Raw genomic sequence first — 24,233 nt, forward strand, 5'->3', positions numbered from 1 at the left:
TCTTGGTCTTCCTTTCCTGGGGCGGTCCTCATGTGAGCCAGTTTCTTTGTAGCGCTTGATGGTTTTTGCAACTGCACTTGGGGACGCTTTCAAAGTTTACCCAATTTTTCAGACTGACTGACCTTCATTTCTTAAAGTAATGATGGCCACTCGTTTTTCTTTACTTAGCTGCTTTTTTCTTGCCATAATACAAATTCTAACAGTCTATTCAGTAGGACTATCAGCTGTGTATCCACCAGACTTCTGCACAACACAACTGATGGTCCCAACCCCATTTGTAAGGCAAGAAATCCCACTTATTAAACCTGACAGGGCACACCTGTGAAGTGAAGACCATTTCCGGTGACCACCTCTTGAAGCTCATCAAGAGAATGCCAAGAGTGTGCAAAGCAGTCATCAAAGCAAAAGGTGGCTACTTTGAAGAACCTAGAATATAAGACATATTTTCAGTTGTTTCACACTTTTTTGTTAAGTATATAATTCCACATGTGTTAATTCATAGTTTTGATGCCTTCAGTGTGAATGTACAATTCTCATAGTCATGAAAATACAGAAAACTCTTTAAATGAGAAGGTGTGTCCAAACTTTTGGTCTGTACTGTATTTTTTTTTTTTCTGGTTAGACAATAAAGGTATCACTCTGAGAATACTTTTGTCATCTTTGGGCATAAAAGTATTTACATCGATTTTTCTGGCTAACACGGTACCACAATATAATTTTCTATTGTACAACAAGAGTCTGAAAAATACATGAGATGAACTTGCTTTAAAAGTGCGAATGAAATCCTAGCCAGTAAGAGCCGTGTTCATTTTGCACTTTAATGTCTAATATGAAAATGGTAACGGAGTAGTGAAACAATACACTTGGAGCTTATAAAATATTCAGAGCGTCTAAGCAATAAAAAAACAGGCCATTTATTTCCTGACAATAACCTCCCTCGACTAGTAAACCCTTTCCAAATCTGGCGTGGAGCAAACGCAGAAGATGAATGCCGCCCGGTCACAAGTATGATTAATAATCCAAATAACATTTCCTAAAAAGTCCTTTTCTCCCAAGTACTCTCGATTCCATTTGTGCACTTCAAGTAGACAAACCGACATACCAAGAAGGGCAAAGCGTTAATTATACCCAGCGGGACACAAGCCGCAGCAGTGCATAATGGAAGATGAGGAGATCCCTTCTCCTCCGAGCTCCAGGGGAGCAGAATGTTGGGACTCCAATGTCTGGTGCCTCAGCTGTTCCCTCCGGCTGAGCCTTTTAGGAAGCACAGCAAGGACTCGGCTCTGTCGGCCGAAAACAAGCCAAATATTGTAACAAAGACAATAGGAATAAAAAGAGGAATGCTACTTTGATTAGCCATGGTGACTAGAAGGCGTTCCTTTCCTTCGTGCACATTCCTGAATGAGTTCCTCCAGCCAGTGGTGCACAGCTGTGTTGTTGCATTGGTTTTATTTTTTTTACTTTTTTGGGGTCCGGAAAACAAAAAATAAAGACAATTCTATAGGGTCCTGCTGTTTTCCGAACTGCTATACATTCACAACCAGTCCCGCTCGTGCAGATGATCCACCAGAAGACAAGAGCGATTCCGCTGGCAGCATTACAAGCCATTAGGCCCCCGCTCTTCCCTTCTGCTATCTCTGCCTTTTCCATTATGTTTCCTTTAGACAGCATGTTATGTCTGTGATTTATCACTGGTTTTTCTGGTCTTTCTGAAAAGACGTAAAGGATGGAAAACGTTATCTGGTAGGATATTCTTTTTATCGTAATGTGGACAAAGCATTAAACTCATCAAGCCTGCCAAAAGGATATCCCAATATATGGATGGCGATGCGTCAAAATGGTGCACAGCTTATTTTTTTTTAATAGATCTTGATATATAAATCTAAATCGTGAAACGCACTAATATGTATGGAAACGTGCAGTTATCTCTACTGAAGGAAGACTAGATGAACTTTACCCATAGTTGGAAAACTTTGGAGCAGAGTATGATGTGGCTGCCATAGATGTCGCTGATCCCCGTGACAGCGGCTCCTTCCTGTCCCTACAGACCCCAGACATAACATTAACCTTCACCTTGACCTGTAACATCAGATTGGTCTTTTTATGTACAAAGGCTATTTCCAAACAAGAAAGTATAGTAATAACATTTTTAAAGTTACTTAATACTTTTTTACCAGACTGATTATTACCCAATTGTTTGTTACAAAGTAGAGGATGAATTTTACAGCCAGTGATGGGGAACTTATCAAACTTTTTGAAGCAGTTATCTCATTTGAAAAATAAGCGATTTGCAAAAAGAAAAAAAAAGTAAACGTTACAACTTTTGACCCTGCTGATCTGTTACCTTCCCAAAAAAAAGAGAAGGTTGCAAAATGGGAGTAACCGCACTAATTGTAGCTAAGAACAATTTCATTTTTTGCGCAGAAATCTTCCAAAAAAAAAAAAAACAGTACATTTATTGAGATGTGACCGCCTCTTAATAAATTTGGTGCACCTTAATCCCGCCAGTCTTGATGAATTAGATGGTGGTCCGCTATCCAGGATTAGGAAACACCAACATACAATGTTTTTACGCTGGAATGGTTCATTTTACCTGGGAGGAGAAATTGAACACTTGGGTTCCAATTACACTGTGTGCAGAATTATTAGGCAAGTTGTATTTTAGAGGATTATTTTTATTATTGATCAACAACTATGTTCTCAATCAACCGAAAAGACTCATAAATATCCAAGCTTAATATTTTTGGAAGTTGGAGTGTGTTTTTTTTTTTAGATTTGGCTATCTTAGGAGGATATCTGTTTGTGCAGGTAACTATTACTGTGCAGAATTATTAGGCAACTTAATAAAAACCAAATATAATCCCATCTCACTTGTTTATTTTCACCAGGTAAACCAATATCAGTGCACAAAATTTAGAAATAAACATTTCTGACATGCAAAAACCAAAACCAAAAAAATTAGTGATCAATATAGCCACCTTTCTTTATGATGACACTCAACAGCCTTCCATCCATAGATTCTGTCAGTTGCTTGATCTGTTTTCCATCAACATTGCGTGCAGCAGCCACCACAGCCTCCCAGACACTGTTCCGAGAGGTGTACTGTTTTCCCTCCCTGTAGATCTCACATTTTATGATGGACCACAGGTTCTCTATGGGGTTCAGATCAGGTGAACAAGGGGCCCATGTCATTATTTTTTCTTCTGTTAGACCTTTACTGGCCAGCCACGCTGTGGAGTAGTTGGATGCATGTGATGGAGCATTGTCCTGCATGAAAATCATGTTTTTCTTGAACGATACCGACTTCTTCCTGTACCACTGCTTGAAGAAGTTGTCTTCTAGAAACTGGCAGTAGGTCTGGGAGTTGAGCTTCACTCCATCCTGAACCCGAAAAGGTCCCACAAGTTCATCTTTGATGATACCAGCCCATACCAGTACCCCACCTCCACCTTGCTGGCGTCTGAGTCGGAGTGGAGCTCTCTGCCCTTTACTGATCCAGCCTCTGGCCCATCCATCTGGCCCATCAAGAGTCACGCTCATTTCATCAGTCCATAAAACCTTGGAAAAATCAGTCTTAAGATATTTCTTGGCCCATTCTTGACATTTTATCTTATGTTTCTTGTTCATAGGTGGTGGTTTTTCAGCCTTCCTTACCCTGGCCATGTCCCTGAGTATCGCACACCTTGTGCTTTTTGATACTCCAGTAACGTTGCAGCTCTGAAATATGGCAAAACTGGTGGCGAATGGCATCTTGGCAGCTTCACGCTTGATTTTCCTCAATTCATGGGCAGTTATTTTGCGCCTTTTTTGGCCAACACGCTTCTTGCGACCCTGTTGTCTATTTGCCATGAAACGCTTGATTGTTCGGTGATCACGATTCAAAAGTTTAGAAATTTCAAGACTGCTGCATCCCTCTGCAAGACATCTCACAATTTTGGACTTTTCAGAGCCCGTCAAATCTCTCTTCTGACCCATTTTGGCAAAGGAAAGGAAGTTGCCTAATAATTAAGCACACCTTATATAGGGTGTTGATGTCATTAGTCAACACCCCTCATCATTACAGAGATGCATATCACCAGATTTACTTAATTGGTAGTTGGTTCTCAAGCCTATGCAGCTTGGAGTAGGACATGTATAAAAAGTATCAAAGTGATCAAAATACGCATTTGCCTAATAATTCTGCACACAGTGTATGAAGTTATTTTTTGTCTTTCTTTTTGTGCTGACAGATTTTGCACCAAAATAATTAAAATGTGGCACAATGTTTCATTATTTGGTGCAAATGCAAAGATGCTTTTTTTTTCTCTTTTGATACATTTGCACCCTTTCAATAAGCTACGAAATATCATGTTTGTTTTCAACTGTGCAAAACAAATTTAGATACATTGGGGGGAATTCATCATTCTACATACTGTATTTTTCTGGCATAAAAAAAAGTCTCATGTTTTGGCACAAGTGATATTAAGGCTATGTGCACATGCGGATTTGGTGCATTTTTTGTGCGTTTTTTTTCCATGCGGAAATGCAGCAGAAACGCATCGCACATCTTATCCCATGACTTCCTATGACATTTTGCAAGTTCTGTGCACATGGTCAGGATTTTTTTCTGAGCGGATTTTAGGTGCAGAAAAAAACGCAGCATGACCATTTCTTGCGGATTTGTCTATACAATGCATTGGAAAAATGCATGGCAAATCCGCAAGTAAAAACGTTTCAAAAACGCGTGTAAAATCCGCATGCGTTTTTTCTACCAAGGACATGCAGAAATGCTCCGGAAAATTCCTGCTTCATTTCTGCATCGCAGGCACATAGCCTTACACCTTTATTTGTGATTTTTTTTTCACATAACACTTTTCCAAACAAGAACAAATGAGCAAAGAGGCAGAAGAGGCAGTGGCACATACTTACCAATACTTTTACTATAATTTTCTCCAAAAAGTGTCATAATGATGCCACATTTCTTTTTCTGTGGCCAATTTATTAGGAGGCGTGCGGCTCTTTCTAAGGCACATCTTACTCCAGAGAGCATTTTATGAAGAGCAGTGTAAAGAACGCCGGCGTTAATAAGTTCACTCCATTTTTGTCTTTACTAGGTTACTGGAGTACAAACATTTTCCAAAAAGTCCAAAATGATGAATTAGCCTAAAATATCAGGATAATAGAAATCAAAACTCATATTTTCGAACAAATCTATAAAATGACACGGACTGAACGTGATCCTTATGTGATCCTTTTATTATAGGCGTTAAACCCTTCTAATAAAAAAAAAAAAACTGAAACGCGATAAGGGTTTAATTCCCAGATTTATACTAAATATTAAAGGTTTATTCTGTGTTCAGGAGCACACTGCTCCCTCGCCTCTCCCCTTCCTGTTTGCAAGGTGGGCGGCATGCTCCTGCTTGATTGACAGTTTGGGCAAGCAGCATGGATCAAACTGTGCACTATCTGATGGTGCAAGCAGAGGCAGATTAACCTTTGCAGTAGACGAAGAGCGCAGCAATCCCCAGCTATGCAGCCAGAGAAGCTCTTACAAGATCTATAGGAAGGAGCTTGTAAGCACTGCGCTCCTTCCCTAGCAAACCAGTCACCACTGATAGACTGCAGGTTAACGTAAAGAAATAAGAATCCCTCCAATATTGAGAAGAAAAGAGGATTTTTAGTAGGAGGTAAATTGCAAAGTTGCTTATTTTTACAATTTGCAATTTTACCAATACATGATGACAACCCCATTAATATGTTTTACAATGCCCAAAGTAAGTATATCCAATTATAGAAGAGGATGTGAAACGGCACAAGCAGACTGTGAATTAAAAACTTCTGTAACCATTAAAACATGTGGATTCATACAGAATATGATACAAAAACTGACATGTTTCTTGGCCCAAAACGCGTCAGGTTGGTTTTTTAGCATGTTTTGTGTGGATCCACATGTTTTAATGGTTACAGAAGTTTTTAATTCACTGGGCTGGTTGTGCTCATTCTCTTTGCCATGCCGGATTTGGCACCCATCGTTTTTGAGGTATCTCAGGTACCTGCGTGGAGAGCTCTCTCCTCTTTTTTTCTATATCCAATTATATGTAAATGAGTTACTATATGACAACTTGCACTATTTGCAGAAGGACAAATAATAATAACAATAACAAATAATAATAAATACAAATAATAATAATAAATAATAATAATAGCAATAATAATAAAAATAATAATAAAAACAAATAATACTATTAATATTATTAATACTACTAATAATAAATAATCTAGTAGTAAAGTTTTCCCTTTTTTCTAGGCATCCTCTCACCTACTCGGTAGCCCGCTTTCTTGGCGCTGGTATTAGCCTATCTCAAATCACAAATGTCTATAGAAACAAATGGAAAGACGATGTGCCAGCGTCCAGCCTACGAGCAGTAATATCAGCTACGTGTGGGATGAAATACAATGCCCGGGGTAATGTGAGGATGAAATGTAAGGAGGCTCTAAAGATCGGGGACTGCAACATCTGTCTAGGATTTTTATGTTGGGTTTATTACCAGTGTCACAGCTTGTAAAGCATCTAGTAAAAGAAAGCATGTGTACGGCACAGAGCGACAGAAGTGGGAGAAAAGCAAGGAAGGGGCTTTGAGGAAATCCCGAATATCCCCGGCTTATTTGCTGTCCATAAAGAGACTTTATCTACAGCGGAGAGCTCATGTAAAGACTGGAGGGGAAAACTCCTGTACACTGTGAATTAGCAAACTATAGGACCAGAAACTGAGCAAATCTGGAGAAAATACCAATAGAAATATTTCATATAAAATGGTGATATTAAAGGGGTTGTCACATAAATAAAAAGATATCACCCATCTACAGGATAGTTACTAAATTGAAGATCCCTGGGGGTCCGACTGCTTGGATGCCCACCCAACACGAGAGGGGATAAAAGAAAGTCCACTGTGTGAATGAAGCATTAATGAGCATGTGCGGCTTTCTGTAGGAGTGATGGCTGCACATGCTCACTAACACTTCTTTCACAAAGGGGACTCTGGGCGCCTCATTCTCATGGGGATCTCAGGAGTCAGAGCCCCAGCAATCGTACATGTATCTATCCCATGGTTAGGTGGTGATATACATTGTCAGTATTAAATACTGTTTCCCTTCACAGCGGCTCCTTGCTGTCGATATGGACCATGTCCATGTGAGAAATCCATGCAATGATTAAAGTATGATAAAAGATCCATAACACTCATAAAATCTCTATACGTGGCTATAGATGAGCAGAGCACGGCATACGGGAAGTGAAAAGTATGGCGGATTTATGAATAACTTGGCAATTTTGGTGTAAAGTAAAAACCAAACAAGAAGTGTCATAGGGAAGAGAGAAGTATCTAACATGCCAGCAACATGGGCCAAATTATCACACAATGCAATCCATCTCTAGAAGCAGAGACACCAAGATACAGGAAGAGGAGGAGGGTCTATGTCTCTTTATAGGAAGTGGGGACGGGTCTTTGTTTCTCAACAGGAAGTAGCGGATTTTCTTTGTCTATCGACAGGACGTGGGGTGGGTGTTTGCCTATCGACAGGAAGTGGGGGCGGGTCTTTGTCTATAGACAGGAAGTGGGGGAGGGTCTTTGTCTATAAACAGGAAGTGGGAGAGGGTCTTTGTCTATAAACAAGAAGTGGGAGAGGGTCTTTGTCTATAGACAGGAAGTGGGGCAGGGTCTTTGTCTATAAACAAGAAGTGGGAGAGGGTTTTTGCCTATAGACAGGAAGTGGGAGAGGGTCTTTGTCTACAGACTGGAGGTGGGGGCGGGTTTTTGTTTCTTTATAGGAAGTGGGTCTAGATCTTTGTTTCCCAACAAGAAGTGGCAGAGAGTCTTTGTCTCTCGACAGGAAGTAATGGCGGATCTTTTTCTCTCAACAGGAAGTGTGGCCGGGTCTATGTCTCTTTACAGGAAGTAGTGGAGGTTCTTTGTCTATCGACAGGACGTGGGGTGGGTGTTTGCCTATCGACAGGAAGTGGGGGCGGGTCTTTGTCTATTGACAGAAAGTGGGGGGGTCTTTGTCTATAAACAGGAAGTGGGAGAGGGTCTTTGTCTATAAACAGGAAGTGGGGGAGGGTCTTTGTCTATAGACAGGAAGTGGGGGAGGGTCTTTGTCTATAAACAGGAAGTGGGAGAGGGTCTTTGTCTATAGACAAGAAGTGGGAGAGGGTCTTTTTCTATAGACTGGAAGTGGGGGCGGGTCTTTGTTTCTTTATAGGAAGTGGGGCTGGATCTTTCTTTCCCAACAAGAAGTGGCAGAGAGTCTTTGTCTCTCGACAGGAAGTAATGGCGGATCATTTTCTCTCAACAGGAAGTGTGGGCGGGTCTCTCTTTGCAGGAAGTGTGGGCGGGTCTATGTCTCTTTACAGGAAGTGGGGGAGGGTCTTTGTCTTTCTACAAGAAGTGTGAGCAGGTTTTTGTCTCTACAGGAAGTGTGGCCGGGTCTTTGTCTCTCTATAGGAAGTGGAGGAGGGTCTTTGTCTCCTGGCAGGAAATGAGGGGGGGTCTTTGTATCTCTACAGGATGTGGAGGCGGGTCTTTGTCTCCTGGCGGGAAGTGGGGGAGGGTCTTTGTCTCTCTACAGGAAGTGGGGGCGGGTCTTTGTCTTTCTGCAGGAAGTGTGGCCGGGTCTTTGTCTCTCTACAGGAAGTGGGGGAGGGTCTTTGTCTCCTGGCAGGAAGTGGGGGCGGGTCTTTGTATCTCTACAGGATGTGGAGGCGGATCTTTGTCTCCTGGCAGGAAGTGGGGGAGGGTCTTTGTCTCCTGGCAGGAAGTGGGGGAGGGTCTTTCTCTCTTACTTTAGGGCATCAAGACTGTAGTTTTTCTACACGTATTATGTTAAAATATAGGAAGCAGAAGACAAGTTAACACACAGCTACGGCCATGGTCAATGTCATTAAATTTATATTTTTCAATACAAATCTTTACCTATATGCCAAGATGCCCAAAATAAGATTTTTTTTTGGAGCCAGCTAGAAGCAGACTCACACAGTGAATGACTATATCAGTATGTATAAACGAATGCCCTTGCATATAAATAAAATAAAAAAATAACAATGTAAAAAAGAATTCTTCAATCCAAAAAATACAATAATGCAGAGAACGTGGGAAGACGAAGAGAAAAACATTGACATCTGATATTTATAAATGGCAGGACCGGAGTTCTGTTGCTCGGAGCGGCAGACCCGCCATGCAGCGTTACATGATAAATATATGCAAATGTCTCTTATTTACTACGGATGTCAGCTTAGGGGGCGGACTGAGCCAGATTTAACATTCCTTCACTGTTGTTTTTCCTGTTGCAATTGGATTAATTATGGTGTTTAGGAGAGATCAAAACAGGCAGAAAGTGACAGCAGAGACCTGCGATTTCTAAAGACCCGGCCGTCATTGAGCAGCTCAAAGCTGGCGGAGAATGGCCGGGGAACAATGTGGGAGGGCTGCGAAGAGCGCTCTTTCACCAAATCACTAATGTCGCTGACTCGGTTTTGTGTCGGGGTAGATCCGAGCTACATTTACATCGTCGGGGGCTTAAGTGAATATCTCACATTGGGTCTTTCCAGACGACACAAAAAGATACACGGAAAGGAAGCAAGAAGAGACCGACCACACATAGGAAGGAGCGGAACCTAAAGCGATACATTGTAACCAATTAATTCCAGCATTTGTAATTCTACTTATGAAGTCGACGTTACATATACAGCCAAAATGTACAAACAGGACACATTTTCTTGAGAATAGAAAATATTTCCCCAATTAGGGGCATTCTGAGTTATGGTAAAAGAGGACAGGGTCTTTATTCCAGGCTTTTAATACTTCAACTGTGCATTACACAGACTGCCCACTGATTGTAATGGGCAGTGCCAGCAAACATTGTCTCCCATCAGATGGCTCACTGTGACACCAAACTGGCAGCAAAGGTGACATTTCTTATAATAAGGATAGTGGACAGTGCAATTACGACTACTACTCCAACTAATCACATCAGGGGCGGACATATCATTGGTGCAACCTGGGGCGGACATATCATTGGTGCAACCTGGGGTGGACATATCATTTGTGCAACCTGGGGCGGACATATCATTTGTGCAACCTGGGGCCCAAGAGGTAAGGGGCCACTACCAGCTCCAAAGCAGGTGGAAATGTGCATTATGCTGAGATATTGGACTGCAAAGGGCCCATATATTGTTCTTGCACACTGGCCCTTTTATGACTGTGCATCATATTAACATATAAATTTGCAAGAGAGTGAAAAATGGATAAGACATGGGGGTCCTAGAAGAAGTAGATGCAATTAAATGAGGTGATCGCTAACGTGCCGGATCTGAGACACCATGGGCCCATGGTTGGTTCCCAGTGTTTGTCAGTCATTTAGTGCCATAGCTGGCGGGTACACAGCTCAGCGACCATCTCATGATGTCAACGCTCACTAATGATCACCTGTCATTTTCACATCATAGGAGGAAGTGGGATTTAAAAAGTAAAATAGTTAGGAAATCCACCTTTATAAATCCCCATGAAAGGTTCATCCGAATTAGACAAAGCACCATAATAATGGCCGTGAAGGACAAACGCTGATAGCTCATTCTCACTATAAGGCATGCAGATAATTCCAGCATAATCATGTGTCTCCGCAGCACGACTCCTTGTTATGATGAGTGGATTAGGAAACGGCGAGAAATACACAAAGGAACCACCAAGACTGAACTGTAACTCCTAATTATTCCAATAACAGCGAAAATCCCAGCACTGGATTACAGGTGATACATCCGTACATCATAATGACAGGTGGAGGATTCATGGATGGAGCAAAGAGAAGTGTCTACTGAAGTGATGATACATTGTCTAATTTTTGTACCAATCGGACCGGTGGTTGTCCCTTTAATAGGAAGGAACAGTATCTTCATCTTATATCTATTAATCATTCTTTCCAGCTCAGAATCATTTTTGTTGCAGAGTAAAAGAGATAACTTAAATGTTGCAATTTCCAATATTAACTCCATAATGCCATTTAGAAAACAGAATAATGTATCCATCACAATTCCAGATCCTTCACAGGAAAATATCCCAAAACTATGATCATCAGAAAACAGTACATGGCCAAGAGCATGCGGACCACCTTCAAAATGGATCTGCAGAGGAAATGCCCCCTGAGAATGGACCCTCGTCATAAAAAGTTGCATAAAACCAAGCACGATCCAATGCAATCTCAGTGAATTTAATAGTAGCTCCACCAAAAGTCACATCCATTTCTGCAAGTCAATTCATCCCGTCTCATTGTGCACAATGTCAGGAGTCAGCTGATAAAGCCAACGGAAATAAGTTCTCTTGCCCAACATGTCATTAGCCGATCTGCCAATTTGGATATCACTGAAGCCAAAAGGACACTTCCTACCCTGGAATCCAATGTATAGCTTGGTACATAAGGACCCGAGTGGGAATCATTTAAAGAGTAACTCATTGTTTTTTCTTAATTTAATTATTTATCAGCCTTTACAAAGTTCGGAACTTTTGTAATGTACAAAATGGGCAAATAAAAAGCCTGGGGGGGGTTTTGCATTACAATTGCTCAATGGAGTGATGACTGTTTTTTGGAACATACTGTATTTTGGGTGACTTTTGGGTGGATATCTGAAGGTTTGCAGACACTGCTCTGGAGACTGGAGCACTTTTTTTTAGATAGAAAGATAGATAGATAGATAGATAGATAGATAGATAGATAATAGATATTAGATAAATACTAGATAGATAGATATGGATGATAGATATTAGATAGATAGATATTAGATAGATAGATAGATCGTAGATAGATGATAGATAATAGATAGATAATCTATCTATCCGTATCATTATTTTGCCGCGGTGCAGTTTTACCTGCCTGGTTCAAGCTCCCTAAGAATCTGCCGACCAGCAAAAATCCGTACTCTATTTAAAACAAAGTGAACAAAGTTCCCTGTCTGAGAACCAAGGATAAAGGCTCAGACAGGCGAAGTCCCATACTCCATTGTAATTTAAGTACTAATTCTTGCTCAGTTGAAAGCAGATTCTTAAGGAGCATGAACTGGGCAGATAAAACAGCATCGCACCATAATGTTTGGAAAAGAAGGAGGCAAAATAAGGAATTTAAGTATATTCCAAACCTTCATTATTTTGCAAAGGTTGATTAATACTACAATATCAAAACACAGAAAAACGGAGTTCGCTACAGAGATACAAGTCTACATTGATGACCGTGGATTGGAAAAATTAAGGGCAACATTTATGGATAAGATTAATATTGAGGAGTCCACATACTTTTTGGTGGTGAAGATACTAATGATATCAGGGCTTGTATATTGTACAGTGGAAATTCATTAATACATTAGAAATCATCAGCAATTTATCAGTCTATTTTTTTTTTTTTTTCAAAATTGGTGTCTCCGGTCCCCCAAAAAACTGACAATTGAACAATCACATGAAGGAAATGTAATGCTGGCACTTTTCATAGCTGTAATGTACAGTGATGTAATGGAGGTACTCACAGCCGGGAGAGCGCCTGGTTGTTCTGGAATAGGAGCTCAGGCAACGTGTGCAGCTGGTTTCGGTTAAGGCGCCTGAAAGTAAAAGGAGGGAGCAAAAAAAAAAGAATATCAGATGCAATTTTATACCTCACCGTCAGTTTGCTTACAATATGGCTGCACTAATCCCAGGACCACGATGTAACTGTCACCTGAGTATCACAAAGCCGCCGACACACCGCGAAATCCCTGCAGGCAGCGCTATCATTACCACTGCACACAGGCGGCTCGGGATATATTACATACACCTGTACTGATGTGTACATGTCACCGCCACCCAGGAGGGTCAGTGACGGCAGCGGGGCCAGAAATGCTGGAGAAAGGCTCCGTCACTGCGTCACTGCGAGCCACAACTGTGCACAGTGGGCGAAAGAAGAGTCATTGCTGCTTCACAAATATTTGCGGCAGTGATGAGTTTTTCTGGAACATAAATGTGAGGACATTCAAGTGATTATCTGGAGTTTTACACCCACTATTCCGGATACTGGGGCTCCTTACGCTGGACTATTTATCTCTCTATCTATCTATCTATCTATCTATCTATCTCTCTATCTATCTCTCTATCTATCTGTCTATCAATCTATCATGTATCATCTATCTATCAATCTATCTATTATCTATCATGTATCATCTATCAATCTATCTATTATCTATCATGTATCATCTATCTATCTATCTATCATGTATCATCTATCTATCAATCTATCTATTATCTATCATGTATCATCTATCTATTATCTATCATGTATCATCTATCTATCTATCATGTATCATCTATCTATCTATCTATTATCTATCATGTATCATCTATCTATCTATCTATTATCTATCATGTATCATCTATCTATCTATTATCTATCATGTATCATCTATCTATCTATTATCTATCATGTATCATCTATCTATCTATCTATTATCTATCATGTATCATCTATCTATCTATTATCTATCTGTCTGTCTCATCTTTATCGCAGACTTTCCTCCTATTAGGACAGTGCGGCTCACGGTCTGTGACTAATCCATTTGCAGGAATAACTTGTGACGTCCACGTGTCCATGATGTTATCTGGCGGCACAGCAGCATCTTGCACACAGACGCCATTTCCATCAGGATGACAGAGAACCTTCTGTAACTTCTGTTGTTACATTGCTGATATAAAAAGAGCTTTGTGTGAGGAAATCAATGTGGCCAAAGCTGAATGCAGGAAATGTAACAGACATAGATCTTCTGAAACTACACCTCCCAACCCCAGCAGGTATGTCAGAACTTGCAGAGCATTGTAGTTCCACTAGAGCTGGAGTGCCGCAGGTCAGAGTGGAGTGCCACCCATACACCTGACATAAGACTCTGGAGGTGTCCTCCACTCTCAGCCATGGTGCACAGCGCCCCGCTCTTCCCATACCGGCATCTGTATCGGTCACTTATCAGGTGCCCATTGGATGGATGGTGTAATAATCAGAGATGTGCAGAACGCCCGCTGCCGGCAGGTAACACCGTGACATGATAAGCAGTGAAGATAATGGTGTACGAGCACTCACAGCCTCTCCAGCTCCTTCATGTCATCAAAAGCTCCGCGCTCCACGCTGCTAATCTGATTCTCCATCAGCTGCCTGCGAAAGAAAACACAAGAACCTGGAATGAATTCCTGCTGCCAGAACACCTTTTATACGTGGTCCTTCTCCACAGACACTTTGTGGTCACCTACATGTAAATGTGAACAGGTACAAGCCATATAGACTATACTTAGAAAACTGAGGTTTCCGTTAACAAATGTGCTTCTTGTTGTGGTTGGTGGGCACACATAGGAGCAGGAGAGGCTATGAGTGCTCATCAACAAATGTGCTCCTTGTTGTGGCTGGTGGGCACACATAGAAATTTTCTAAATACCTCAATTTTATAAGGATATTCTACGTATATGTCAGTAATGCATTCTACATTACATATATTCAATGTATTCATATTCAATTAATATATTCAATTAGCCAAGGAGAGATATGTGTGACAAAGTTAAAGTCCCAAAGTTCAGCTTTGCTTCCACCACAGAAGCATGAACACAGGTCACCAATGCAAGAATTATGTGAAACCATATTAACCAGAGTTACAAATGTAACAACGGGGGGGAGGTGAATTGGTCAGGAATAGTTTACCTAAGACATTGGCAGAGCATTTCAGTTTGTAGGACACTGTTCACTTTCACACTTTAATCAGCTCTGCCATTGAGTTTCTCAGAGATATTTTCAATTTCACACCTAGGTCAGCCACAAGTATTGTTTAATGTCACACCTTGGTCAGCCAATGCTTACTGCATCACTAATTTAAACTGTACTAATCCTAACTGCCATCTCAGAAGACCACAACAAGATGGTAAGCTTGGGAAAATCACAAAAATAAATGGGTTTCACATACTGCTGTACTTGCTTTTTTTCACTAAAAACGAAGCAAAACATTCACACTATGCGTTTTTTCTGCGTTTTTTGCACTACCCATTGCTTTCAATGGGTGAAAAACGCTGAAAAAATGCTGAAAAAACTCTGAAAGAAGTGACATGCTCTATTGTGCAAAAAACGTGCAAATCACAAAATACTGAGGACAAAAAACCAAGCTATGTGCATGAGATTTCTGAAATCTCGTAGACTTTGCTGGTACTGTAAAACGCAGCTGCAATTTTGTATTAAAAAAACGCATTACAAAAATGCTGAAAAAACGATTAGTGTGAACGTAGCCTTAGACAGTTTTCCAGAGCTCTTACAAGTTGACTTCTACAGAAGCTTTCCAGCCTTCCTGCACCTTCTGCAAATGATTTCTTTATCTCTTTCTCCCCTAGAATCAGAGATGTTACATTTCCACGATGGATCATTCCTTCCACTTTCGGCTGACGTTTTCTATATGTGTCCGGTGGTCTTTCGTTATTATTATCTCCCACAGATCAGCGCAGGATTGTGTTATAAATGCAAATGAGCACACGATGTATCCTCCGGGGTGTAACGTTGTATCCCATAACAGGAAGATACGTAACCTCTGAAATCGGCAGCTTTACCCCATGAACCTATAAGTGCAGGGGGCGTTGTAAGTAATACCCCTGCCGCCCTCCTGAGAACCAGCGTGCGACTCTTTTACACCATTTTCGAGAACTTTCCTGTTTTCTGATAATTGCTGGACAATTATATTATGTAACAAGCCAATAATGCGCCATATGTTGGTATGCGGGGTCTTCTGTGAGCATCATGTTAGTAATACATCCGCTGCACATGACCCGGTCCACACACTACGGAGCCATATACGTCCTCATAGATCACCCAAATTTCAAGAAAAGTGCCATTTAAGGGATTACAGGGATTCGGCTTCTATATTCATAGTGTGCGGTGACATAGGAGGAATTGACGCTACAGGGGATGAAATACTACAATGGTGGCAATTTTTAGATGTCTTGAACAGGGAGGCGCATAGTTTGCATTAAGCTGGCATTTCCTCCCCAGAGATCAGTATTAATAGTGGGACCATAGGACAAGCAGACAATGCTCAACTGAAGGAAAGAGGCTAATATTCTCATATTTAGTCAGCCGCACAATATTAACTCCATAAATGGGACCTGCGGGGTCTGAGCTGTGGTTACATAGTCCGCAACAGGTTGATAATGACGTGGCCAGCATAGAGGAGACGGAGTATTATCACTTAGTGATCGTGGGGGTCCGATCTATGAGACCACCACCAATCCTGAAAATAAAGACCCCAGAGCTGATTTAGCGCTACATCCCCTGCAGATCCATTACAGCAGATGGGGCCACGCTGCAGGTCCCGGCACAGGTGGGTGACCATGACACCACTGTGCAGGGAAAACTTAGAAAGAGATACTGCCCTAAAGCAGCACTACAGCCCCATAACCCTTAGGGCACATTTACACTGCAGTTTTTCTAGTACCAGTGCTACCATTTTTTTTCGCGGATGGCACTCATATCTGTGATAGTCTATGGAATAGTTCACATGTCAGATTGTTTTCCATGGAGTGACAGTTCCACACAAAAGCACAAAGAATTGCTTGATACTAATCCGTGTGTTGGATCAAACTCTTCAATGTAAGTCTATGGATACATGGAAAAAAAATCAGACAGCACTCGGATGGCATCCAAGCGCTGTCTGTTTTTCATGGGCTGTTTGATTTGTTTTTTGTTTTTTTTCATCCGTGAAAAAAGTGATGAAACTCTGGCCAAACTCTGATGACACTCTGATCAAAAACACTTATGAAACTCAAACTACTTTTTGCGTTCGAGAAAAATCACTGATCGGTGGGAATCTCAGAGGTTGGACCCTCATCGACAATTAAATAATAGCATAGGAATTCAGTATTTTTTAAAATTTTGGCTCTGCTCACATATCCATTCGGGATCTGATTGTAAAAGATCCAGTTGCAAAAAAACAAGAAATGTTAAAAAAAAAAAAAAACAGAAAAAGTGTTGGTTTATAAAGAGGTTTGTTTGACAGATCTGTTTAATAACTGAAACACTGTTTTCAATTTGTGTAAAAATATAGGAAATGTTCCATCGAAAAAGGCTTTGAATAAATCGTAGCATTTAATTAGCCATTTAAACATAGTGATCCACAGAAAATTTTGCAAAGGTGTAGTTTAAAAGTTAGTACCTACACGTTTCGACATAAGTCTTATTCATGGTCTAAGACTTATGTCGAAACATGTAGGTCCTGCATCATTTCCTATATTTGTCCAGTTTCTACCTCAGCTGCTCTGACTGGATCCTTGCGAGGCGGTGAATGCTCCACATCCTGTAAGGTGTGGAGACTGTCCTTTTTCTTTTTTGACTATTTTCTATTTGTTTCTACTTTTGCTCTGTTTTTTAACAGATCCGTTCAGTCTTCGTGCACCTCCAATCTCTTAGGCAAGCGCAATCATTAAAAACGGATCTGTCAAAGGAATGACATAATGATCAGTTAAGATCCGTTTCCTAGACTTTAATTTCGAAAAAAAATTCAGTTAAAAAAAAAATGCAGAATTTGTGAAAAATCAGATAGTTGACGGAACTCTGCAAACAGTTGAAATTTAAAAAATAAACAACATTCAAATTAATGAGTTCTGTAACGGAATGGTTTTGGTTTTTTTTGTGGTCCCAAACGGATCATAAAAATCAAGAAACAAACGGACATGTAAACTGGTACTATTTACACATTAGTTGCACCACAAGTAACAAGCCGTCTGTCCATCCGCTGTGGCTGCAGTGTATGTGTCCAATGTGACAGCAGAGAAACGTCTGCTGTGCAAAGAGTGAAATCGGAGAAAGTAACGCGTGCGCCAAGTCTGATACAAAGTCATATGAAATGATAAGAGCAGAATCTTACAAGACTCGGAGCTGCTTGAGTCCAGAGAAGTCGTTCTTCGTGATTCGGGAGATGTTGTTCCCATTCAGTTCTCTGCAGAAAAAAAGAAACACAATAAATTTATGAATATAATCATCTTCCTCCACATTATAATCTAGGTAATTCCAGGATTTCTGCAGTGAACACTGATCCATAATGTAACCAGCAAGAGGTGATGAAGGATGACAATGTGGAAGTAAAACTGCACCCCCAGCGATAGATGGATTACCCCAATTATTTACAAAGTTACTCTAAGTTTTGTAACCGCTTCATTTATAGGCGTTTCTTTGTGTCCATAGTAGAAAGAATAGCAATAGCTCCCAACAGACCCAATGTACAATGGAGACCACTGGGTCCGTCCTTACTGAACATGTCCTATATATTACACTGATCCTGAACTACCGGTCCTGTGTTAGGCTGCGTTCACATGTCCAGTAGTTGTTTCCGTTCTGGATGCGTTTTGGAATATGAAAAAAATGGAAATGAAATGACCAAGTAAAGGAGCCATTCATTCAAATTTAATAATAGAGGATGTAACTCAAGATCAGTAATGTAATGTATGTACACAGTGACTGCACCAGCAGAATAGTGAGTGCAGCTCTGGAGTATAATACAGGATGTAACTCAGGATCAGTAATGTAATGTATGTACACAGTGACTGCACCAGCAGAATAGTGAGTGCAGCTCTGGGGTATAATACAGGATGTAACTCAGGATCAGTACAGGATCAGTAATGTAATGTATGTACACAGTGACTGCACCAGCAGAATAGTGAGTGCAGCTCTGGAGTATAATACAGGATGTAACTCAGGATCAGTACAGGATAAGTAATGTAATGTATGTACACAGTGACTGCACCAGCAGAATAGTGAGTGCAGCTCTGGAGTATAATACAGGATGTAACTCAGGAGCAGTAATGTAATGTATGTACACAGTGACTCCACCAGCAGAATAGTGAGTGCAGCTCTGGAGTATAATACAGGATGTAACTCAGGGTCAGTACAGGAGAAGTAATGTAATGTATGTACACAGTGACTGCACCAGCAGAATAGTGAGTGCAGCTCTGGAGTATAATACAGGATGTAACTCAGGAGCAGTAATGTAATGTATGTACACAGTGACTCCACCAGCAGAATAGTGAGTGCAGCTCTGGAGTATAATACAGGATGTAACTCAGGGTCAGTACAGGAGAAGTAATGTAATGTATGTACACAGTGACTGCACCAGCAGCATACTGGGTGCAGCTCTGATCAGCTGCTAGTCAGTGTGCTGATTACGGGTGTGGTGGCTGCAGATCCTGCTGTGAGCTCCTGATCTCTGAGAAACCAACACCTCTCCACCTGGGGACCTGCTTTCTCTCTTTCCCAGGGAGGGAGCAGGTTTCTGGGATGAGTGATGGAGCCAAGTCCCAGGCTTCTGCTTCCCGAACCAGGCCGGCGGGGGGCAGAAGAAACCAGCAACCGGCCTGCACATCAGAGGACTCGGGGGTGAGACGCTGCACCAGGAGTCGCAGCAATGTGGCTCCTACTCCCCCCGGGATTGTGGAGACCCCCAGAAGCCGCAAGGCTTCCAGCATGGAGGAAAAGCCTGACAGCGGCGTGCAAGATGGCGCTCCTTCCGGAGGAAAGCTGAGTGCTCACGGAGGTGAGGCCGACCTCCCTGAGGGGGAATGGGCGCTGCAGGGACCCCGGGAGTCTGTGTCCACCTATGCCTCCCGGGTCATGATCCGCCTCCGTGAGTATGAAGATGCCAGTAAGCTCATCAGGAGGCTCCGGGAGGAGCTCCGCTGCACAAGCGCCAAAGCTGCGGGGGCCTCCAAACCAAGGAAGGCAAAACTCCAAGCCGAGGTAAAAAGACTGAGCAGTGAAATTCAACGCCTGGAACTTAGGAAAGCCACCATCAGGGAGCAGAGTGTTCCTTTCAAAGAAAAACTTATAAATGAAGACCGCTTTAGAGAAATGGCTGATACCAGAGAACAAAGGCAGATAGGGCTGCAGCCTGAGAGCCAGGTGAATGATGAGAGTGATGATGACCAGCAGCAAGCCCCACCTGGCAGCCTGCAAAGTCACCCGCAGGCCACGTGCAGCGAGCTCCCTGCAGGACAGGCGACAGTGACATCCGGTCGCAGTTCTGCCGGCTCTGGGGAGGACAGTGACAGCAGCGGCCAGGGAGGGGCGCTAATGGCGGAGATTAAGCTCCTGGAGTCCCCAGTGTGCCTCCAAAACTTCCATCTTGGTGACGATCTACCAGAAGAGGCACCTGGGGGCCACAAAAAGGCAAAGAAGACCAAGCCAAAGCTGCAGGAAGCGGTAAGATACGTATATGCCCCCCTCCCTGTACCCCCTGAGTCGGCGGCAGGCTCAGCTCGCTGTATAAGCCCCGTTGCCCAGCCCAGCCCGGGTTCTGCTGTGGATCCGGTGCAAAGGCGCGGGGAGATTACAGAGCGCGGTAGTGAGGCGCAGAGCTCCGTCTCTGCTTGTAGTAGCGGGGACGCAGCAGGAGGTGCATCAGCCGAGAGGCTGGAAAGTGAGGGCGGCCCGGCGGCGGGCGTTCCATCAGGCCACGATGCTGTGGTGCGCTCCTCAGTGGGAGGGGGGAGCAGCCCGGTGTCGGGGGCAGCTCCGGTAGCCTCGGCGCCTCTGAATGCTGTTGCCGCTGATCACTTAGTTGAGAAGCGGCAGCAGTGTGAGGGGGCAGTTGGGGCTGAGCGTTCCGGTCCTCCCACGAAAGTGCTATTTTGTGTTGGCGTCGCTGGTCCGGAAGATCCTGATGCTAAAGATCAGCGGCGCCTAACTGCAGCTAGAGATCAGCGGCACATTATACCAAATGCCAAACAGCGGAAATTACCGACCGATGATGTGGAGGGCACACATAAGACCGGGGGTGAGGTCGCCTCCAGTTCTATGGAGGTGACTGAGCCCCTTGTGCCTGATGCAGAGGTCAAAAGGTCATCCACCATTGTTACTGGTCCAGCAGGAATGAATGTGGTGGTGGAGGTGAATGAGGATAATTCATTGTCTAGTGGTGTGGTTGCTGGTTTGGTGGAGGGTGAGATGGAGGTGGGTAATGGTGATACTGTTGGGGCTGATGTGGTCACTGGTCCGGTTGCCCCCCCGGGGGTGGCAACACCTGTCCAGAGTTATGCCAGTGTCACCTCCGGGGCAAATAGGGCATCCTCCTCGTCTCCGGGCTTTGGGGACGGCATGTTGCAACGGCGCCTTCTGGAGGCTCTAAAGAAGGGGGAGAGATCACTAATGGTAGAGGGTCGAGAGGTTGATCTATCCTTCTGGATAGAGAGGCATGGCCTCGGGGCCTTCCGAGAGCAAAAAGGGGGAGATACAGTGTGGTCCCTCCCAACAGCCGGGCCAGGCAGTGTGCGTAGGAATGTGGTCCGTCTTCGGTGGAGGGGCAGTGATGCATGTCCGCCAAGGTCTAAAGTTGTGGAGCTCCTGCTGAGGATGGGCTTCAAGGCGATTGATATCTACGCCTTGATACATCCCTATTCCACGCCTGAGTTTGATGTCAGCTTTGTTCGGCCGGAGGGGCTTGAGCTCTTCTGGGCGAATTAGGAGTTGGCAAAAAATGAGCCCGGCTGGCGAGACTTTGCCGTTCAGGCAGTGCCTCGCCAAAACCAGATCAAGAAAGTGACCGTGATGACTCGTAACGAGTCGCTTTCTTGCTATGACATCATGATGTGGCTTGGTCGGTATGGAGAGGTGGTGGAGATGCCAAAGAAAAACCGCGACGAGTTTGGTATCTGGTCAGGGGCCTGGACGTTTATGGTAAAACTTAAGCGTTCAGGTGGTACGGTTGCCCACATTCCATCGTCTGCCTTCCTGGGTAGGGATCGTATCCTGGTCTTCTACCAGGGGCAACCGAAGCTCTGTCACAGGTGCGGCGACCCCACACACTTCAGTGCAAACTGCACCGTGCAGAAATGCGCGTTGTGTGGGGGTTTCGGCCATCTTGCCGCCTCTTGTGTGGAGATTAGGTGCCACCTGTGTGGTGAGTTAGGCCACCCATTCAGCCGTTGTCCTCACTCCTTTGCTAATGCAGTCGAGACCCCGGTGGGAGTAAGCCGTGAGGCCGATTCTGCTGGAGAGGGGACTAGCAGGGGTGGGGGAGCTGAGGGGCCAGGGAAGAAAAGCAATAAAAAGACGCCTGCCCAGCTGAGGCGTCTAGACAAGCGCAGACAGGAGAGGGAGCGGGGCGAGCCCCAGACTACCGGGGCAGCCCCTGTCCTGGATGCCAGTGTTGCTGCTGAGGCCCCGAGGGATGATGAGTTGGATGAGGAGGTCAGGAGGATCCACAGGGAGGAAACTGCCTCTGCTTCAGAATCCTCCCATTATGAAAGTATGGATGAGGATAATAAGCGGTGGCTAGAGCACAAGCGTAAGCTCGGCACCAAAAAGAAGAGAAAGAAGGGAGATAAAGCATCTTCTCCCGCTCTGACCAAGGTACCTAAGGAAGGTAAAATCGACTCCCCTCTAGTTGGTCTTTCTAACCGGTTCCAAGCCCTTGATAACATCTCTTCCTCTGAGGAGGAGGCTGAGGGTGAGGTTCCGGCTTCAGCGGAGCTTACAGGGGGCGCCGAGTCTCCTTCTCCTGGGGATACAAGGTCCTTGGGGGGAGGGACTGGCCCAGAGTCCGGAGACGAGGACGAAAAAAGAAGGAAAAATGCTGGAATGGACACCTCTGTGTCATTAAAGAGGGGGAAGCATTCCTCCTCTGAGGCAGAGGATAAGGGGAGTGGGAAGAAGAAAGCCATCTAACTCAATCACCAATGATGGGGGTACCCACTCCGTTGACGCTGGCGTCCATTAATGTCGCCAGCATTAAGTCAAACATGGCTAGATTTGCGGCCTTTGATTTTCTCAGCCGGGTTGAAGCTGACATTTTCTTTTTGCAAGAGACCAGGCTGCCAAATATGGCAGAGGTTTTATTTAAAGGAGGAAGCCGTCTTTTCAGCAGTATCTGTTGTTGAGGTGGAGTTCTCCGATCACTGTTTGATTTTGTTTTCCCTGAATGTTACAGAGACCCCCCGGATAGGAAGAGGCTTTTGGAGGCTCAATTCGTCTCTCTTGGAAGAAGCGGAGATAAGACAGTCCTTTGAGGATTTTCTTCAGAGCCAGGTACCCTTACTGGATCTTTGTAGTAGTAAGTCAGAGTGGTGGGAGATGTTTAAGAAAAGGGTGGCGAGATTCTTCCGCCAGCTCTCAAGCCTCAGGAGCCTGGACAGGTACCGCCTGTATCAGGGACTGAGGAGGAAACTCGAGCATCTTGTCTCAACTGGAGGTAGCCGCGAGGAGATCTCCAGAGTGAAATCTTTGCTAATGAGGTGTCAGTATGATAGACACGCATCTTTGGTTTTTGAGAGGGATTACGGGAAGTACCGCTCGCCCGACCCTTATAGAAACTGCAAGATGTCAGTGAATAGTAAAGTTGTTACAGGACTGGTTGACAATGCGGGGTCCCTGGAAAGATCCAGATCAGGGATCCTGGAGGTCGTCAGATCCTTCTACTCGCACCTCTTGGGGAAGAGGGATCTGGATTGGGATGAGATGTCGGCTTTTCTGGCTGAAGCCGTCCCCGAACCAGGGGTAGACCCCTCTCTTGGCGTTTTGACAGAGATGATCAGGGAAGAGGAAGTTAAGTTGGCGATTGAAGGGCTTGCCCTGAAGAAATCTCCCGGTCCGGATGGCTTAACATCTGAATTCTATAAGACCTTTAAGGACACCTTGGTTCCCCTCTTGACTGAGGTATTCAATGAGTGTCTTTCCTCGGGCACTCTGCCAAAGTCAATGAGGAGGTCTGCCCTTATCATCTTGTCAAAGGGTAAGGACCCATCTTGCATTGAGAATTGGCGTCCCAGAGCGCTTCTCAATGCAGACAGGAAGGTTTTGGCAAAGGTGCTGTTTAATCGGCTGGTGAAATTTGCACCCCAGCTCCTTTCGGGGGCCCAGCATTGCTCTGTTCCGGGCCGCAGTACAATTAGTGCTGTACTCTGTGTCCGAGAGGCGGTGGAGCAGGGTAGGGCTGGCCACTGGAAGGGGTACATGCTGTCATTGGACCAGGCAAAAGCGTTTGATCGGGTTAATCATGAGTACCTCTGGTCTGTCCTTCTGAGGTATGGCCTGCCAGGGGGGTTTGTTGATTGGCTTAAGACCTTGTACTCTGGGGCAGAGAGTTTCCCGCTTGTGAACGGTTGGATTGGCAGCTCTTTTGAGGTTGGGTGTGGTGTTCGCCAGGGTTGTCCCTTGAGCCCGCTACTGTACGTGTTTGCGATTGACCC

The 24,233-nt window shown here is 43.9% G+C and overlaps 1 protein-coding gene across 1 annotated transcript in view; it reads right to left on the reverse strand.

The window, feature by feature from the left end:
• SLIT1 (slit guidance ligand 1) overlaps window positions 1–24,233 on the reverse strand; it is a 382,364-nt gene that overhangs the window by 267,967 nt on the left and 90,164 nt on the right. Inside the window, exons 2-4 of the mRNA XM_073684951.1 lie at window positions 17,924–17,995; window positions 14,116–14,187; window positions 12,542–12,613 (exon numbers count right to left, since the gene is read on the reverse strand). Coding sequence (XP_073541052.1) covers window positions 12,542–12,613; window positions 14,116–14,187; window positions 17,924–17,995 — 216 coding nt within the window. The remainder of the gene's footprint in view (window positions 1–12,541; window positions 12,614–14,115; window positions 14,188–17,923; window positions 17,996–24,233) is intronic.

Source organism: Phyllobates terribilis, unplaced genomic scaffold, assembly GCF_046119375.1.
Source record: "Phyllobates terribilis strain yellow unplaced genomic scaffold, ASM4611937v1 Scaffold_5__5_contigs__length_657084704, whole genome shotgun sequence".
NCBI lineage: Eukaryota > Metazoa > Chordata > Amphibia > Anura > Dendrobatidae > Phyllobates > Phyllobates terribilis.